We start from the raw sequence: 13,212 nt of genomic DNA, 5'->3' as shown, positions 1-13,212 counted from the left end.
GTTAATTATAATTAGTGTTCTTGTAGAAAAATAAAATAAATGACATAACATAATTGTCTCCGACAACCTTTCTTATCTTTGTGGTTTTACGCATAATGTTGTCATTATTTCGTAGTTGAGCGATTTTTTAGCGTAATTTTTATCTAGACCCGTCGCGTCTGGCCTTTATGACAACCCTGTCTGCTCCAGATCATGCATAACCATCACCCCATCGCCTGTTATCACCCAAAAGCCATAATTTTTTATCACCGTTTCCTTAACGATCGCTTAATTTATTTCGGAGCCGCTTGCTCTGGCTTTTCACCATCTAAATCTTATCTAAACTTGTCACCCCACACATGTCTGAGTGTATTCGCTAACTCTTGCGTCTGCCTCCCTGAAAACATGCTCGACTTCAGTCAAATTCCGCCGTTCCACGTGTTTACACTTAGCTCTAAACGAGAGGAACGATGTAACGAGTGACTGCGCGAAATATCGGGATTCGCGTGTTTGTTTATTCCGAATCAAAACTAAACAATAGTGGTCGATGTGATGCACTGATTTGTTCGGCAACATGAAACTGTGGAAAGTACTTGCGAGAAATAGCCACATTTACAACAGTCGGGAAAAAGAACAACACTTGATGGAGTTACACGGTTAGTTTTATTCTTTATTACAAACTATTTAAGTGCGTCTTGATGCGTTTTTGCCTCGTCACTAGAAGGACATTCGAAGTGCAGCAGATGGAAATCCTGCACAAACAAAATTAATTATAAGTGACAGTTTGAGAAACACACTACAAACATTATTAGCGGTGTTGGAGGTTCCCGTTATTCTTATAAAAACGACGGCTCTTTCGGAAAAACGTAAAACTTGCCAGGATTTACTTTCTTGGTTTCTGTGATCTGCAACTATGGTCCATTCGGTTTTATTTACAGAAGTCTCGACGTAGTATTTGTAAGTTCGAGTGTCTTGGTCCCATAGTAGAAGTTTCATGCTTGAGAGGATATAGGGTTGGGCTACAAATTGTTGATATAGTTGGGAATGTAGACTACGGTGGGTCGGACTAAAAATTACTTACCTAGCTGAACTACGATACTTCCCGAACCTATTCCATGTCGGGTGTAATTATTATAATTGGCTGTAACCCCGTCTAGTAAAGCTCCACCATTTATCCTGCATGATAGCTTTTTATTTTGGTTAAAAAAATACTTACTTACCCCTCAATAACAGCAGCGCCTTTGTCTGCAGTAGCTACGTTAGTTATGGGTCGGACTACGCCGTTTAAAATTTTGGGAACATTTTGTTTGAAATAAGCTTCAAAATAAATGAGATGAAAATCCTAAAAATGTCAAGAGAAACGCTTCTAGTGCCAATTAAACTTAATATTTACATTGTTTGCAGTATTGTGTGTCCCAATGATTCTGACAAACTGGACCACATGGTCCAAAAAATATAAATTTTGGATTGATCGACATGCACACAGTTCATAATTAATGACCTTCTCCCAGTGCTTTTGGTCCTTTGAAACTTCCACGTAATATCGATAGAATCTACATAATTGGTTTTAAATTACTCATTCTAATAGAAATAAGTGATTTTACCTGAAGTCGTTATCCCACAACCGCATATTAATATGGTTAATCAAAACCGGAAAACCGAATTTAATAGTAAATCCATCTTTATTGCCAACAGTGCACTTGGAGTATTTATTTACGTCTCGATTTCCATTTAACAGATAACTAGTATTTTCACCTGTAATCACCGTAGCTTTGTGGTCAACCGTGGCAACATTTACATCCACCACTTAAAAACAATTAATGACATCAAATAGACATTAAATTTAAAATAAAATACCTAGTTTTGCTCTACAGTTCGACACTTTCGGTTTAACATCCACAATTTCGGCGATAGCTTGTAGTAAATCTTCACAATCGACAAGTTTCGAAGGCCACACTGTAGATACTATATCTACAACACTCAACCAAGATAGTCGAACACATTTCACTACTAAACCAGACGTGTTGTTATTATTTCGAGACCACTGGGCCACACTTTTAAAAATGTCAATTTCGGGAGCAAAAAACGTGTCTCTTTCCAACAATTTAATTAAGGATTTCTGTAAAATACAGATCAGTTTTTTCAAAATGACATCATTCGGGTTTTACTTCACTCAAGTCCTTGAAACAATCATTGTCGATGATCTCTGAAGCGTGTTGGTCCATGAAGGAGTGGCAAGCGTCACGAAGTTCGGTCAATTCGTACAAATTCGCAACGTTCAAAACGGAACAAATGTTTTTGAGATTTAGAATGGACTTTATTTTGTTTCCTACAGCAAGTTCTAAGTCGGTGAGGGAGCACTGATGAGCTAAACTGATGAGTTCTAAAGTGGGGTCCAAGTCTGAAGGAGTTATCGTGATGCTACCTGAAACACGATTTTGAATTTTTGGAAAAAGTAAAACTATTTAAGAGTGACCTGTGTAGAGAAATTTGAGAACGTTTCGGAAGGCGGCGGGGGAAGTGTCTAACGACATTTCAAGTTCGGGCTGAAATTAAAATTTTTAAACCTACGCTACGTTTACGAAATTTTACCTGTTCTATTTCTTTTCCGTCGTCATAGAGGAGCCCTTCAAAGTACTCACTTCGTGCAGCCAGAATAACCTAAAAAAAATTGACATCGTTAACGCAGTCGTAACAAAAATGTTTCAAAATTTTTATCACCTTGTGAGCAAAGATTTTTTCACTGCCAACAGTTAAAGTGATATCTGAGAATTTTTCGCTCAAGTAAAGCGCTGAAATGTCTTTGATCAACTTTGTGGTATCGTTGACAACGACAGGGTCTGTTGCAGGGTTGACCATCTTGAGTGTGAACCCAGAAAGAGTCAGACTTCGTATGAAAAGGTGTTAAGGTCATATTTACAAGTTCAATTTATACTACGAGACGAGTCAGGAAATGTCTAACCAACATCCTTTTTCGCCGATTTATCAGTCTTGTGGTAGTTTGGTTGATGCGTTAAATATGTAGTAATAATGCGGTTTGCGAATAATGTTATAAATCTACATCCGAAATTTGTTAAAAGTGATGAAATATAGATTTTTATTCGTCGATGATAGGATATTCAACAAGGAAGAGGTGAATTAAAATTGTACAATTAACATGCTTATTAACTGAAATTTCAACTACATATTTTGTTTTTATGAGAATTTTTTGCTAGGGGAGACCTAATAAATTAGACTAATTTTTTGTGATAATTTTTCGTTCATTGTAATTTTATTGGCTGTAGTACTTTCTTGATTCTATACTGTCACTTCTGAAAATTAGTCAAGAAATTTTATCTTGTGAGCTATCGTTTTTTCGTAGTAGGTCTAACAGGATAAAGAAATATCTCGAGGTACCATATGATCGAAAAAAAACTTGTCAAGTATGCTTTGAAATTCATGTTTTTTAAACTGGTATTTCCAGCTTTGGCGATTTCTGCCATTTTCATGAGAAATGTCACGTTTATATTTGAGGCTATATAAATCAATGCTAACTACAATTCATGTGTTTTTTATTCAATTGTTTCTTTTAATTATTTTTTTTTATTACCTTTTTCGCATTGTTGATGTGACTGTTTTTGTTAGAAAGAGCAGAAATTTTGAAATTTTAGAACACTACAAATTATTTAAATACATTTCTTTTTTATAAATGTTTTTATTGAATAATATTACCAAATTCATGCTAACAACTGTAGCATAAAATATAAAATAATGTAAAACCGCACCATAAAACATTAAATTATTTACATGATCAGAAGTGTTTCGCCTCTGGTATGGTTGACATACTGAGTTACCGTGCTCTTTTGCCTTATTTCTAATTTCTTAACCCTGCTCCTGAAGATGCCACTTACGAAAGTGTGCGAAACGTTGAGCCCAAAACTCAATTAACACGGTCCCAACCCGGAACACGATCATGTATTTCCGACCGTGAAAGCCTCCGATATTATTTCAAAATTATTTGTTACTTCCCGAGCTTAAGCCAAGGAAGTATAGTAATCGAGTCCATCGGATGAATGGCTACTTTTATATTTTCTCGACGTTTCATGACTTCTAGAGTACGAAAAAAGTAGTCTCTGGTTTCTCTCTGTCTGCCTGTCTGGTGTCTGTATCTGTTTTCATTAGACACGTATTCTCTGAAACTGCTGGATCGATTGTTGTCAATTTTGTATGTATATTAGAAATATCATGTAGATGGTTAGTTAAATGCTAACCAAAATTTGGCCAATCATCCCCACCAACAATTTGATGACGTCATGTTTATTTGATTTAACTCTTATAGAACAATATAGTCCTATAAGTGTGGTGTACGAGTCCACTTTTAGTTTTTCCCTAATCGTCCAAATTTTTGCAAAAACATTATGCAGAGTTGAAGCGGGCTTTTTACAGTGTAGAAGAATATTGAAATGCAGATATATTTAAAAGTGTTAAATATATGCCGTGTTATCATATATTCTCCTTCTCTTTAGAATGTGAATCTAGGATATGTGCGTTTCTTTTTTACTAAATGTGTTTACTATATTCAATAGATTGGCATCTAAGATGTGTACCTATGTATTTAAATATGCATATATAATAGGTTATGTTTATATTGACGAGTGTAAGCGCTTTGCGCAATTAACACAAATAAATTACTATTACTATTACTCGGGAGCGCCAAATGTCTTTTTTTTAAGAATGTGAAACCTTCCTGGAGGTCCCAACTGTTTTTTTTTAATGTAAAACCTTCTCGGGGGCTCCAAATGTATTTTTTTTAGAATATGAAACTTTCTCAGACGTTCCAATTGCTTTTTTAAAAATGTAAACTTTCTCGGGGGCGCCAAATGTTTTTTTTAAGAATGTGAAACCTTCCTGGGGCCCCAACTGTCTTTTCTTTGAAATGTAGAACCTTCTCGGGGGCGCCAAATGTCTTTTTTTTTAATGTGATACCTTCTCGGAGGTCCCAACTGTTTTTTTTTAAGTAAAACCTTCTCCGGAGCCTCAAATGTATTTTTTTTTAAATATGAAACTTTCTTGGGGATCCCAGTTGTCTTTTTTAATGTAAAAGCTTCTCCAGGGTACCAAAAGTCTTTTTTTTATGCGACCTTCTCGGAGGTCCAACAGTTTTTTTAATGTAAAACCTTCTCGGAGATCTCAGTTGTCTTTTTTAATGTAAAAGTTTCTCCGGGGTACCAAATGTCTTTTTTTTAATGTGGAACCTTCTCGGAGGGTTCAACTGTTTTTTTTTTAATGTAAAACCTTCTCGAGGGCTCCAAACGTATTTTTTTAACAATATGAAACTTTCTCGGGGGGGCCCAATTGTCCTTTTTAAAAATGTAAAACCTTCTCGGGAGGGCCAAATGTATTTTTTTTAGAATATGAAACCTTCTCATACGTCCCAATTGTCTTTTTTAAAAATGTAAAACTTTCTCGGGGGCGCCAAATGTTTTTTTAAGAATATGAAACCTTCCCGGGGAGGCCAACTGTCTTTTATTTAAAATGTAGAACCTTCTCGGGGGCGCCAAATGTCTTTTTTTTTAATGTGATACCTTCTCGGAGGTCCCAACTGTTTTTTTTTAAGTAAAACCTTCTCCGGAGCCTCAAATGTATTTTTTTTTTAATATGAAACTTTCTTGGGGATCCCAGTTGTCTTTTTTAATGTAAAAGCTTCTCCAGGGTACCAAAAGTCTTTTTTTTATGCGACCTTCTCGGAGGTCCAACAGTTTTTTTAATGTAAAACCTTCTCGGAGATCTCAGTTGTCTTTTTTAATGTAAAAGTTTCTCCGGGGTACCAAATGTCTTTTTTTTAATGTGGAACCTTCTCGGAGGGTTCAACTGTTTTTTTTTTAATGTAAAACCTTCTCGAGGGCTCCAAACGTATTTTTTTAACAATATGAAACTTTCTCGGGGGGGCCCAATTGTCCTTTTTAAAAATGTAAAACCTTCTCGGGAGGGCCAAATGTATTTTTTTTAGAATATGAAACCTTCTCATACGTCCCAATTGTCTTTTTTAAAAATGTAAAACTTTCTCGGGGGCGCCAAATGTTTTTTTAAGAATATGAAACCTTCCCGGGGAGGCCAACTGTCTTTTATTTAAAATGTAGAACCTTCTCGGGGGCGCCAAATGTCTTTTTTTTTAATGTGATACCTTCTCGGAGGTCCCAACTGTTTTTTTTTAAGTAAAACCTTCTCCGGAGCCTCAAATGTATTTTTTTTTAAATATGAAACTTTCTTGGGGATCCCAGTTGTCTTTTTTAATGTAAAAGCTTCTCCAGGGTACCAAAAGTCTTTTTTTTATGTGACCTTCTCGGAGGTCCAACAGTTTTTTTAATGTAAAACCTTCTCGGAGATCTCAGTTGTCTTTTTTAATGTAAAAGTTTCACCGGGGTACCAAATGTCTTTTTTTTAATGTGGAACCTTCTCGGAGGGTTCAACTGTTTTTTTTTTAATGTAAAACCTTCTCGGGGGGGGGGGGGGCAAATGTATTTTTTTTAGAATATGAAACCTTCACATACGTCCCAATTGTCTTTTTTAAAAATGTAAAACTTTCACGGGGGCGCCAAATGTTTTTTTAAGAATATGAAACCTTTCCGGGGAGGCCAACTGTCTTTTATTTAAAATGTAGAACCTTCTCGGGGGCGCCAAATGTCTTTTTTTTAATGTGATACTTTCACGGAGGTCCCAACTGTTTTTTTTTAATGTAAAACCTCGGGAGCCTCAAATATATATTTTTTTAAATATGAAACCTTATCGGGGATCCCAATTGTCTTTTTTAATGTAAAAGCTTCTCTGGGGTGCCAAATGTCTTTTTTTTAATGTGGAACCTTCTCGGAGAGCTCAACTGTTTTTGTTTAATGTAAAACCTTCTCGGAGACGCAAATGTATTTTTTTAATGTGAAACCTTCCGGAACTCTCAACTGTTTTTTTTTTAAATGTAAAACTTTCTCGAGGGCCCCAAATGTATTTTTTTAAGAATATGAAACTTTCTGAGGGGGGTCCCAATTGTTTTTTTTTAAATGTAAAACCTTCTTCTGGGCGCCAAATGTCTTTTTTTATTGTAAAACCTTCTCGGGGGCCCCAAATGTATTTTTTTAGGATATGAAACCTTTTCAGAGGTCCCAATTGTCGTTTTTAAAAATGTAAAACTTTCTCAGGGGTGCCAAATGTTTTTTTAAGAATGTGAAACCTTCTTGGGGGTCCCAACTGTCTTTTCTTTAAAATGTAGAACCTTCTCGGGGGCGCCAAATGTCTTTTTTTTAATGTGATACCGGGAATCCCAACTATCTTTTTTAATGTAAAAGCTTCTCCGGGGTACCAAATGTCTTTTTTTTTTAATGTGGAACATTCTCGGAGGGCTCAACTGTTTTTTTTAATGTAAAACCTTCTCGGAGGCCCCAAATGTATTTTTTTAATGTGAAAACTTCTCGGAGGTCCCAACTGTTTTTTTTAATGTAAAACCTTCTCGAGGGCCCCAAATGTATTTTTTTAAGAATATGAAACCTTCTCGGTGTTCCCGATTGTCTTTTTTAAAAATGTAAAACCTTCTCGGGGACGCCAAATGTAATTTTTTTATTGTAAAACCTTCTAAAGGGCACCAAATGTATTTTTTGAAGTATAAGGCTCTTTCTTGGGGGTCTCAATTGTCTTTTTTTTTAAATATAAAACTTTCTCGGGGTGCCAAATGTTTTTTTTAGAATGTGAAACCTTCGTGGAAGTACCAACTGTCTTTTTTAAAAATGCCTTCTCGGAGGTCCCAACTGTTTTTTTTTAATGTAAAACCTTCTCGAGGGCCCCAAATGTATTTTTTTAAGAATATGAAACCTTCTCGGGGGTCTCAATTGTCTTTTTTAAAAATGTAAAACCTTCTCGGGGGCGCCAAACGTCATTTTTTTATTGTAAAACCTTCTAAGGACCCCAAATGTATTTTTTGAAGAATAAGGATCTTTCTTGGGGGTCTCAATTGTCTTTTTTAAAAATATAAAACCTTCTCGGGGCCCCAAATATATTTTTTTTAGAATATGAATCCGTCTCAGAGGTCCCAATTGTCGTTTTTAAAAATCTAAAACTTTCTCAGGGGTGCCAAATTTTTTTTTGAAGAATGTGAAACTTTCCCGGAGTCCCAACTGTCTTTTCTTTAAAATGTAGAACCTTCTTGGGGGCGCCAAATGTCTTTTTTTTAATGTGATACTTTCTCGGTGGTCCCAACAGTTTTTTTTTATGTAAAACCTTCTCGGGAGTCTCAAATGTATTTTTTTTTAATATGAAACCTTCTTGGGGATCCCAATTGTCTTTTTTAATGTAAAAGCTTCTCCGGGGTACCAAATGTCTTTTTTTATACGGCCTTCTCGGAGGTCCCAACTGTTTTTTTAATGTAAAACCTTCTCGGGACTCTCAAATGTATTTTTTTTTAATATGAAACCTTATCGGGAATCCCAACTATCTTTTTTAATGTAAAAGCTTCTCCGGGGTACCAAATGTCTTTTTTTTTTTAATGTGGAACATTCTCGGAGAGCTCAACTGTTTTTTTTAATGTAAAACCTTCTCGAGGGCCCCAAATGTATTTTTTTAAGAATATGAAACCTTCTCGGGGGTCTCAATTGTCTTTTTTAAAAATGTAAAACCTTCTCGGGGGCGCCAAACATCATTTTTTTATTGTAAAACCTTCTAAGGACCCCAAATGTATTTTTTGAAGAATTAGGATCTTTCTTGGGGGTCCCAATTGTCTTTTTTAAAAATATAAAACCTTCTCGGGGCGCCAAATGCTTTTTTTAGAATGTGAAACCTTATTGGGGGTACCAACTGTCTTTTTTAAAAATGTAAAACATTCTCGGGGGCCCCAAATGTCTGTCTTTTTAATTTGAAACCTTCTCGCGGGTCCCAACTGTCTTTTTTAAAAATGTAAAACGTACTCGGGGGCGCCAAAATGTCTTTTTTTAAGAATGTGAAACCTTCTTAGGGGTTCCAACTGTTCGTTTTTAAAGAAGACGCAAACTTCTCAGGGGCCCCAAGTATCTTTTTTTAAGAAGCTGAAACCTTATTTTTTTCTACTACACTGTGACTAGTACCTTCTATATTGTTTTTATTCTATAGAGGTTATCACGAAACTCCGCAAAATCAAATTTTATCATTTTTCAGAGAAGTTTTGTCGAAATAACTTTCGACCAATTTTTTTAATCTGTATTCAAAATTTTGAGGTTACGATGTTGAAATATTCGTTATCTTCCAGTCGAACTATCTTTAAACCTAAAAATTCCTAAAGAAACTGACTCAAATAACGAATACTTGCTAATTTACGGAAAAAATTATATTTTAACTCCTTATTGAATTAAAACTGTTAAATATTTATAACAATAAAAAAACATAAAAAAATGTTTTGAAACAAAAAAAAAACAATCAATTTAATAACAAACGGCTTTATAACATCTCGAACTCTGTCATATACTCTAAGAACCGGTGTATTAGTATATCAAAAGTGAAAACATCGTCTAGTAGGCTATGAAATTTGTTGTTCAAATAATGATGTTGCTGCTTTTTGACAGTTTGTTTGACAGTTAGTTGTCCGCAAAGGGACTTTGATTTGACTGCAACTGTCAAACCGAACAAGGAATTATGGTTTGCCAACATAATTTTTCAAACGTTAAATTTCAAATGTTGGTAGACAAGTTCTTTTCTCGATCATCATGGTACTTCGACATTTAAAATGAACTAAAAAAACTTTTTTTAAAATACAAATTCTACATTTCCCATTAAAGAACTCTAATGACTAACTCTTACACTAAAAGCACCTCATAAATAAACATGTCTCACCCATTTAAACAACAAGTGATTTGTAATTTCACATATTCTACAAATTCTTATGTAGGAAAATTCTTTCATATATTTTTTTAACAGAATGAATCCACTTACAGAAAAAACTGAAATTAGTTTTAGTTTTGCATTGTGCCTATGCATTAATATATGTTTGAAATCACATTTGTACAGACACAGTTAAATAAGATTGACGAAAACTGTGGAGTGTACTTTTAGAAATAGCCACATTACAACAATCGGGAAAAAGAACAAATAACAGAGTTACAGGGTTAGTTTTTATTCTTGTTATTTTTACAAAGTATTTAAATGCGTTTTAGTATGTTTTTGCCTCCTCGCTAGCAGGACACTCAAAGTGCAGCAGATGGAATTCCTGCACAAACAAAATTAATTACAAGCGACAGTTTGAAAAACACACTACAAACACTGTTAGCGCTGTTCGAGGTTCCCGTTATTCTTATAAAAACGACGGGTCTTTCGGAAAAACGTAAAACTTGCCAGGATTTACTTTCTTCGTTTCTGTGATCTGCAACTATGGTCCATTCGCTTTTATTGACAGAAGTTTCGACGTAGTATTTGTAGGTTCGAGTGTCTTGGTCCCATAGTAGAAGTTTCATGCTTGAGATTATATAGGGTTGACCTACAAATTGTTGATATAGTTGAAAATGTAGACTTCGGTGGGTTGAAGTGAAAAGTCACTCACCTAGCTGGACTACGATACCTCCCGAACCTATTCCGTGTTTAGCATAATTACTATAATTGGCTGTAACACCGTCCAGTAAAGCTCCACCATTTGTTCTACATTATAACATTTTATTGTGGTTTCAAAAAAGACTTACTTACCCCTCAATAACAACCGCGCTTTTGGCTGTAGTAGCTACGTTAGTTGTGGGTCGGATTATGCCGTTTAAAATTTTGGGAACGTTTCGCTTAAAATAAGCCTCAAAAAAAACGAGATGGAAACCCTAAAAATATCAAGATAAACACTTCCGGTGCCATTTAAACGTAATATTTACAGGCTCAGCAGTGTCGCGAGTCCCAACGAGTCTGACAAACTGTACTACACGGTCCTCAAAATACAAATTTTGGAATGATCGGCATGAATACTCTTGATAATCAATAACTTTCTCCCAGTGCTTTTGGTCCGTTGATACTTCCACGTAATATTGATAGAATCTGCGTAAGTGGTTTAAATAATTCATTCAAGTACACATAGGTGATTTTACCTAAAGTCCTTATCCCACAACTGCGTACTGATATGGTTAATCAAAACCGGAGTACCAAATTTAATAGTAAATCCATCTTTATCGCCTAGAGTCGACGTTGAGTATCTATTTACGTCTCTATTTCCAGCCAATAGATAAGTGGAGTAGCCTGTAAGTACTTTAGCATTGTATTCAGCCGTGGCAACATTTATATCCACCACTTAAAAAAAATGTTAATCATAACCAGATAAAACATTTTATAATTAAAATTATATACTTAGTTTTGCCCTGCAGCTCGACGTTTTGGGTTTAACTTCCACAATTTCGGCGATAGCTTGAAGCAAATCTTCACAAGCGACAAGTTTCAAAGGCCACACTATCGATACAATTTCTACGACACTCAACCAAGATAGTCGAACACATTTCACTACTAAACCAGAAATGTAGTTATTACTTCGACACCATTGGGCTACACCTTTAAAAATGTCAATTTCAGGAGCAAAAAACGTGTCTCTTTCCAACAATTTAATCAAGGATTTCTGTAAAATACATGTCAATATATTGAAAAACGCGTCATTTTGGTTTTACTTGACTCAAATTGTTGAAACAATCATCGTTGAGGATTTCTGAAGCATGTTGGTCCATGAATGAGTGACAAGCATCTCGGAGTTCAGTCAATTCATATAAATTCGCAGTATTCAAAACCGTACAAATGTTTTTGAGGTTTAGATTGGATTTTATTTTGTTACCTGCAGCAACTTCTAAGTCGGTGAGCGAGAACTGGTGCGCCAATCCGATGAGTTCTAAAATAGAGTCCAAGTCGGAAGAGGTTATCGTGATGCTACCTGAAACAATGTTTGATTTTTTGGAAAAAAAAAAAACTAATAGCAACCTGTGTAGAGGAATCTGAGGACGTTTCGCAAGGCGGCGGGAGTAGTATCCAGCGTTATTTCAAGTTCTGACTAGAATTAAAATTTTTACACTTACGTTACTTGGTTTAGGAGTTTTACCTGATCTGTTCCTCTTCCGTCTTCATAGAGGAGTCCTTCAAAGTACTCACTTCGTGCAGCAAGAATAACCTGAAACGTTTTGTCCACTTTGGAGCACCAATGTCGTAACAAAACTCTCCCTTACCTTGTGAGCAAAGATTTTTTCCTTGCCAACAATTAAAGTGATATCTGAGAATTTTTCGCTCAAGTAAAGTTCTGCAATATCTTTGACCAACTTTGTGGTATCGTTGACAGTCACAGGATCTGTTGCAGAGTTAACCATTTTGAATGTGAACCCAGAACGAGTAATTTGACTTTATTTACGAAACTGGTGAAGGTCGTAGTCACAAGTCCAATTTATAGCACAAGACGAATCAGGAAATGCGAAACCAACATCCTTTGTCATCACTTTTATCAGTCTTGTGGTAGTTTGGCCACTGCGTTAAAAAAATTTAAAGCAAATTTCGTCTGCGGACTGTGTAATATATCTACATCCAAAATTTGCTGAAAGTGGTCCGGTAACGGCTGAGCGTTTTGCATTTGTACTAGTAGCTTTTGAAATCGTCAATAGTTGGATATTCAAGATGAAATTACTTTAAAATTAAAAAAAACAGCAACGTGTCTTGTCATATCAAGATGTAAGGTATGCCAAAATGTATACTATCACTGTGGAATTAATAAGTTATTTAGCTCAAATTTCAACTAAATATTTGTTTTTTTGTGGAGACTGCGCTAGGGGAGATCTGACAAACTAAACTGGTGTAAGTATTAGGTATATGTATTAATTCATTATTCTTTTTATTTCATTCATTACACGAAAAATCTCGGTATAAAGTTCTTCATTTGTAGGTTTTTCCTTCATCACTGGCTGGACATTCAAAATGTAGCAAGTGTAGATACTGAACAATAAGTAACAACAAATATAAAAAGCAACATTATTATTAGTATGTAACGTACATTTCCAGCTTCAGCGGAAGCTCCCGTCCCGGTCATTCTTACATAGACAACAGGTCTTTCAGAAAAACGAATTATTTGCCAAGATTTGTTTTCTTCATTTCGATGGTCAGCTATCATGATCCATTCAGACTTATTGATTGAAACTTCTACATAATATTTATAGAAGCGACCGTCTTTATCCCACAATAAAAATTTCATGCTAGGGAGCATAAATGGTTGTGCTACAACGAATATGAAACGTGTTGAGTTATCTTAACTTA

The 13,212-nt window shown here is 35.3% G+C and overlaps 3 protein-coding genes across 3 annotated transcripts in view; 1 reads left to right on the top strand and 2 right to left on the bottom strand.

The window, feature by feature from the left end:
- Positions 1–420: 420 nt before the first annotated feature.
- Positions 421–13,212, top strand: part of Grip (Glutamate receptor interacting protein) — an 87,057-nt gene continuing 74,265 nt past the window's right edge. The window contains exon 1 of the mRNA XM_064075898.1: positions 421–635. Within this exon, the coding sequence (XP_063931968.1) occupies positions 554–635 (82 nt within the window). The 5' untranslated portion in view covers positions 421–553. The remainder of the gene's footprint in view (positions 636–13,212) is intronic.
- Positions 632–2,864, bottom strand: LOC135143996 (BTB/POZ domain-containing protein 9-like). The gene is made up of 11 exons (XM_064075916.1): positions 2,701–2,864; positions 2,572–2,640; positions 2,456–2,525; positions 2,148–2,404; positions 1,837–2,098; positions 1,584–1,785; positions 1,373–1,532; positions 1,200–1,321; positions 1,061–1,155; positions 784–998; positions 632–731 (listed from the first exon to the last, which is right to left on the bottom strand). The coding sequence occupies exons 1-11, from the start codon at positions 2,836–2,838 to the stop codon at positions 660–662; spliced, it is 1,662 nt and encodes a 553-aa protein (XP_063931986.1). The 5' UTR covers positions 2,839–2,864; the 3' UTR covers positions 632–659.
- Positions 10,066–12,351, bottom strand: LOC135135469 (BTB/POZ domain-containing protein 9-like). The gene is made up of 11 exons (XM_064064531.1): positions 12,141–12,351; positions 12,017–12,085; positions 11,899–11,968; positions 11,595–11,851; positions 11,284–11,545; positions 11,028–11,226; positions 10,818–10,977; positions 10,645–10,766; positions 10,505–10,599; positions 10,227–10,441; positions 10,066–10,174 (listed from the first exon to the last, which is right to left on the bottom strand). The coding sequence occupies exons 1-11, from the start codon at positions 12,276–12,278 to the stop codon at positions 10,118–10,120; spliced, it is 1,644 nt and encodes a 547-aa protein (XP_063920601.1). The 5' UTR covers positions 12,279–12,351; the 3' UTR covers positions 10,066–10,117.

This window comes from Zophobas morio, unplaced genomic scaffold, assembly GCF_036711695.1.
Source record: "Zophobas morio isolate AGI-343-1 ecotype UQ-CSIRO unplaced genomic scaffold, CSIRO_AGI_Zmor_V1 ptg000004l, whole genome shotgun sequence".
Lineage (NCBI taxonomy): Eukaryota > Metazoa > Arthropoda > Insecta > Coleoptera > Tenebrionidae > Zophobas > Zophobas morio.
Note: the sequence above shows the minus strand (reverse complement) of the source record. Positions and strands in the feature narration are given on the sequence as shown.

Excerpts from the sequence above, each read along its gene's own strand:
- LOC135143996 (XM_064075916.1), bottom strand. The coding sequence starts at position 2,838 with ATGGTCAACCCTGCAACAGACCCTGTCGTTGTCAACGATACCACAAAG. Across the intron at positions 1,533-1,583 it reads TTGTGGGATAACGACTTCAG|ATTCTATCGATATTACGTGG; the intron begins GTAAAATCACTT and ends CCAATTATGTAG. Across the intron at positions 1,156-1,199 it reads GGCGCTGCTGTTATTGAGGG|GATAAATGGTGGAGCTTTAC; the intron begins GTAAGTAAGTAT and ends GCTATCATGCAG.
- LOC135135469 (XM_064064531.1), bottom strand. The coding sequence starts at position 12,278 with ATGGTTAACTCTGCAACAGATCCTGTGACTGTCAACGATACCACAAAG. Across the intron at positions 12,086-12,140 it reads AAAAAATCTTTGCTCACAAG|GTTATTCTTGCTGCACGAAG; the intron begins GTAAGGGAGAGT and ends AAAACGTTTCAG. Across the intron at positions 11,227-11,283 it reads GAGCTGCAGGGCAAAACTAA|TGGTGGATATAAATGTTGCC; the intron begins GTATATAATTTT and ends ATTTTTTTTAAG.